The 6399-nt window shown below is 39.2% G+C and overlaps 1 protein-coding gene across 1 annotated transcript in view; it reads left to right on the top strand.

The window, feature by feature from the left end:
• Positions 1-6165, top strand: part of LOC148369271 (chemokine-like protein TAFA-3) — a 136943-nt gene extending 130778 nt beyond the window's left edge. The window contains exon 5 of the mRNA XM_088331232.1: positions 5412-6165. Coding sequence (XP_088187358.1) covers positions 5412-5423 — 12 coding nt within the window. The 3' untranslated portion in view covers positions 5424-6165. The remainder of the gene's footprint in view (positions 1-5411) is intronic.
• Positions 6166-6399: the final 234 nt, after the last annotated feature.

The raw sequence follows: 6399 nt of genomic DNA on the forward strand, positions 1-6399 counted from the left end.
ACTGGCCCTCACTCGTACCAGACAACACAGTGCCATCTAGTAGTCCAATATTACACATTGGGGCTTTAAGTCCACATCAAACGGTGCACCCAGCCTAGAACAATAAATACTGTACTTTTTCCTAGTAAAATTGTAAACAAATAACTCTTAAAAATGTCTTAGATGTCTGGAAAATTATCTTATATTACTTACAATAATTCTTGAAATAAAGCCTCAAAGAGAAAACACTGATTATCATTGGAAAGACAAAAATCATTTTTAATCAGTTGCAATTATGTGTTTTAAGCACGCTTAAACTGATTATTTGTGTGCCCTTAGTGTGTTAAATGATGCGTTTTGCAGATGAAGAAAAAGCTTGTTGTTTCCCATTGTTGTGCACCAGGCTGAGGTCAAGATGGACGGTCATTCAGATCAATACCACACATATTCTTATGGTCCCATTAAGACCGCCTCGTAAATTGAAATTGACGATGAACTGGAGAGAGCGAGAGATGAGAAGGAGGCATGATGAGAGCAGTAAAAGGAGAGGGAGAGACAAATAGAAAATGAAATGTAGTGGCTCGAGAGGTATTCTGAAGACGTAGGTGGGAGGAAGATAAAGCACTAAGGGAAACACTTGAAAACAAGAACATTGCACCTGGTCAGATGACAAGGAGCTTGAGCTTACGCCCTGCATCATAGCGCAGGCAGGAATACAAAGCAGCTTTTGGCACTCTGGGGCCTTGGTTTCATTTCTGGCTGGGGGCCGTTGAGGAGGATGAAGGGAGGAGAAAGGGAGGAGACAATAGACGGCTCGATCAATGCCAAATAATATCATATGGATGAGCGGCCAGACGTCGCCGGGCTGCCAAGTCGCTGAGCTGTCATTGACCGCTGTACTAGTGCCAGTGGCTGCACACTGTTCAATGTGCTATTAAATCATATTCTGCGTGGGTTTCATTAGACAGAAAATGCTGATTGTGAGAAGATATGCTGTCCGGACTGAAGAATTGGAACATGCCAAGTTGTATTTGACCTTGACATGGGCAATAAAAGAGTAACATTAGTTAGTTTTCGTACTTCCAAGATGGATCTAAGTAATTTTGCACATTTTTTTTTTTACTTTTGACCACTCAAAATATTCAGTGGCATCAGACCTTTCCATATATAAGTAGTTTTTATGTATTTTTATTTAAGATGCCGTTAATGGACAATAATGGGCAATATTGTGCTATTAGTAAAACCAGCAATGATATAATATAATATGTAATATATATAATACATTGCAAAAAAATCTAATTGAGTTATTTGATATAAAGGTTTATGGCCTTGAAAATGTCAATAAATCACAATATTTTTGTAGGGTTACAATAAAAGACTCAAGACAAATAGGTACAAAAATATTTCCAACGTAGTACTTACTTTTAAAAGAGTGCAATGAAAAATAACAGAGCATTAAAACAATAGTGGAATGAAAAAAATGTAGCGGAAAAGTATTTTTAGGTGTTTTTGATTTTTGGAATTCATCAGTCCGAAGTCAAAACAATGGATGACTGGTTAGCATGTATGCCTCATTGTTTGAAGATCCCGGGTTAGATTCCAGCTACCAGCTTTTTCTTCCGCTGTGCGAAGTTTGCATGTTCTCTGGTGTCCTCCTATATTCCAAAGACATGCAGAGCAAGTACCACCTGACGAACACTCTGGTTGTTTGGATTTCCTCGAACACTGACCCCTTGTCTGCTTATTAGACCACAACTCTATCCTTGCTACCTGATTTCCTGTGTACCAAACCCTGCCTAAATGAAAGACAACTGTTTGCTGTACCACAAATAGGTTCTTGACATTGGTGGCTCCAAATTGGCCCTTGGTATTGGTGTGTGTGTGTTTGTGTGTGTGTGTGTGTGTGTGTGTGTGTGAATGTTTTCATGTCTACTTGTGCCCTGTGATTGGCTGGTGTCCCCGGCCCACTGCCCTATGTCAGCTGGGATGGATTTCAGCACCCCTGCAACCCTATTGAGGATAAATGTTTGGGACAATGAATGAATGAGTCCTTGAAAGCTTGTGGCCCTGAAGTTTTAACTGAAAAATCGAATCTTTCATCTTGGATGCACAATATCGCATGATACCCAAATCTTTTTGCATGTGTGTGTGTTTTGAGAGACTCAAAGTGACCAACCACTTTGTATTCTTTTTGCCCAGCCTTGAACAATTTTTTTGTGTACTCTTAGCAGCAAAATGGCCAACAATCATGTCCGTTTCCTCTGAGCAAGCCTCATGTGATGTCAAATAATTACACAGTCTTGACCTATAAGTATTTGGACAAAAAAAATCACGTTTATATAAAAGTTTATGAATTTTGTTTATTACTCAAATCAACTTTCCTTTTTTATTTTTTTTTATTTTTATTTTATTTTATTTTAGGAGGACCTAAATAATACACAATGTTCCTTTAAGTTGTATCCAAACCTTTTGACACTTAAAGATTTTGAACCCTTTATTTTGATTATCAAACAAAACCATATTTCGAATTATGATAATAAAATTACTGAAACACCTCTGAAAACCTGTTATATGAGCATATATATTTTCAATTTACACTGCCAAACCTGGCAGACAATTTAATCTGCACACAATATTTTTGACGAGTCTACTGTCCAGAATCCATAACTATATTTTATGCGAATCCAGTCCGAAAGATAAATGTCAAACTCTTGCAAGAGTACCAGTTGTCTGTTGAAGTTTCAATCTGCTGTGTAGAAAAGGAGTCATTAATGGGCAAATATCATTTCAAGTTTCACCTCCAAGGTTTTCTGTTTAATGAAAGAAGATTATTCTCATTTACAATAAAAATGTGGGCTTTGATAGAATATTGTAAAATCTCACTACATACATTTAAATCACTTCTTTCTTTTAGTAGCAGTTAATACAGTTCAAGTATCTGAGGAAATCATAGACTTTTGGTTCTTTTTATTTGATGTCTCCTCTGATCATTGTGCATTTCTTGCACTTTGAAAGTGACTTGGTTTGTGTGGACCTTTGCCATCTCATCTCATCAGCTGTACCGCTTATCCTCATCAGGGTCGCGGGGGGGCTGGAGCCCATCCCAGCCATCTCCGGGCAGTGGGCAGGGGACACCCTGAACTGGTTGCCAGCCAATCGCAGGGCACACAGGGACAGACAACTCATTCGCTCATTCACACCTAGGGACAATTTGGACCGGCCAATTCACCTGAAATGCATGTTTTTGGAACGTGGGAGGAAACCGGAGTGCCCGGAGGAAACCCACGCAAGCACGGGGAGAACATACAAACTCCGCACAGGAAGTCTGGAGCTGGATTTGAACCCACAACAGGTTCCCATGACATGAACTGTGCCGCACAAGCGCTAACCACTGCGCCGCCGTGCTGCCCCGACCTTTGCCATAACACTTTCAAATTCTAATCGGTCAGCTTATCTGCCCACGTTTGAATATAACGTTATTCGGTAAACTTCTACTATGCACGCACACACCCATCTTTCAAACCACACTCATGTCTTAAGACATACCCGTCCCTCAAATTTCCCAGTGCTTTTTTGTGTCGACACGGTCCTGAACGAGCCTAGAATATATGCTCTTTATTTGTTTTGTTTTTTATTTTTAATTTTATTTTTTGAAATAAATTAAATTAACGGAACAATTATGGTCCTGCGTCAGCGTTTGTACCAGATTGGGGACAAATGTGGAAACACATTTTCTTCAATTAAGTAAAGACAAACACGAAGAGAAGAGCCTTTTCCTTTAGTTTATTTCCTTCATCTGGCAGCCTGTGTTCATTTACAGACTAAACTATGCATGACAATCAATAAAGTTGGGCTTGTTTTAAAGACTGTGAAGTTACGTTTATAACTTGTGAACAGTCCAGTCGTTCCAAATGGACACCTCCAAAGTTTTTAGTGTGCTCTGTATAATCAGGCCACCAACTCATATTCACATCCACATAGATTATTGCCCAAGGGACCATCTACCTGAAATAAAAACAATCTGACAGATACATTGATGTGAATACCGAGTTCAATTGCGTAACAATAAACGTCCATTGACTCTTTGATCAGCCATGGGGTGAGATATCTAAAGTCAATGGGGACGTGCCACAGCGGCACGGGTGGCCCTGCAGATACAGAATCAGCATGGATACACTACAAGTGGCCCAGCTGCCAAATGGAAGAAAAACGCTTCTGTGCTCTCTCCACGGTGGCTGCCCTTCAACACTCGGCACCTGGTGCGGACTAAAGACTGACAACTCCCACAAGAGGAAGGACTGGAAGAACCGACCTGTGTTGGTGTTAAGAGAAAAATCTAGTGAGAACCAGGAGCAAAAGAAGCATGCATAGAAACTGAAAAGATGACATAAGAGGCCTTACTCGTTACAGCTCTGCATACAATAATCTATGGCATTAACTGATAGGTAATGTCTCCTAAAGGCTGGAAATTGCTTAAAAGCTTGTCTACTGATAAAGAAATGGAAGATAGGAAGGTAAAGGTGGCAAAGTGAAGTCATGATTATTGTGCCAGTCTCACACTATATGATATGGCAGCACGCCAGCTGCTGAAAAAGAAGCAGACTGCCATTACGTCAGCTGCGTCTTCTTTAGCTGCACCAAAGAGAGTGCGTAGGGCTTGGGCTTGTTGTAATGCAACAAGCATCACTTCCATTACTTTCAAAGAGAAGGCCGCTAATATTTTTCGAATCGCCTAAATGTTATATGTCAGAGCTAGGATTGTGCACAGGTTGACACTATTTGGAGCAAAAGCTTCTCCCCCTCCTAAAACTGTTCCCTTTTCATAATTGCTTTTTTATTGTCAATGTGTCTTTATACAAGCATTCACCTCTGCCGGTTTCCTGACTATTTGGGTCGGATAGGAGTAAAAAAAAACACGGGAATGGCCAAAATCTTATGGAGATTTATACTGAAAATGTTCAGTATACTGAAGATTTATACTGAAAAACAAAAATACACAGACAACCAGCCACACACACAAATACACTTATACACAAAAAAAGGAAACAGAGCAATGATGCTATTATGAATGGTTTTGGATCAGATAAACCGACCTCCTTGGGGAAAAAAAAACCCCACTACTCGGTTCAAAAATGGCCGACAGGAAATTTTAACATTTAAAGAGAAAGTTTTAAACTTTGAAACTTTTTTGGGAGATGGAAGAAAACACAATAATGGGTTGTTCAAAAGTTCTGATGTGCAAAAAGGCCGAATGCTGTCCCCTTTAAATTATTGCATCAGTGAATAGAATTTATGATGGACAGAGAGTTGAAAACTGTAGAGTTAATGATCATTTTTTTTATCTGTAGTAAAATAAAGGTCCCATTGCATTTAGTGTGTCTTTTCTATGTTATGTGAGTTCCTTCTTTTTAATTTCCGCCTTTGTGTTTTAGGTGACACGATAGTTTGTGGAGACAAGAACTGTGACACCTGTGGTGGTTTTGCAGCAGGATGGACCCGCAATCGCGGAATCGAGTGAATTTTCTCTGAGGACGTCGGAAGAAATGGAGGCTAAGAGGATAAGACTTTTGCATCGCCCAGTGGATCCAAGCTCCTGTCTCGGCTCTTGGCTTGCAGAACACAACAACCTTTACTCAAACAGCAACTTGACAAAGTAAAGGATGAACTTTAAAAATACGTGGCAAAAGACATTCTCCCCTACAGCGAGCTTGATATTCCAACCTCTTATATGATGTAGTAGTGTTCTGTATATTCACAGGGAATTAATGAGATTCATTTTAGAAGGAGAACGTCACAGTATATCATGGTGGATCATGTACCTTTCATGTGCACTATTAAATTTGTGAGCGTTATGAAACATTCTAATCATAAAAATATCTTGATGAGGAAAACTCACTCTCAAATGTCAATTTTGTTGGAATCATTTACCTTCAATAGTTTGTGGTTCCCAACATTTTTATTTTCTCAAGGGCCATCATTTTTTTCTGTTCAAGGTCGGGTTTTGACTGATACAAATTACAGTAAGTGTTATGGTATACAGTACATGTAACAAAGATCAATGGATTCTGTGGGGCTAAAAGTGAAGTGACGCTCAAATGGTTTTAATATGTGTTCTTAATCGCCTGTTAACTGCTATTGAGTATGTGTCAGTATTATATGAAATCAATAAAGCCTTTCGAAAGGAAATTGAAATCTCTTTATTATTAAAAAAACATTAACGCAGTATCTACAATCTCAAGTAACTAGATGGTTTTGACCAATGAACTCTCATGATTTCAAAAGAAATGTGGCTGAGACAACCATTTTTTCAATGTCGTAATCTGTGTCACAGTTTCTGTTCAATGGTCATGTCATATCATCTAAGGCAGGGGTGTTTATTACATCGATGGTAATCTACCGGGGGATTGCAAAGGTGTTACT

This window comes from Urocampus carinirostris, chromosome 3, assembly GCF_059441175.1.
Source record: "Urocampus carinirostris isolate Australia breed hairy pipefish chromosome 3, RoL_Ucar_1.0, whole genome shotgun sequence".
Taxonomy (NCBI): Eukaryota; Metazoa; Chordata; class Actinopteri; order Syngnathiformes; family Syngnathidae; genus Urocampus; species Urocampus carinirostris.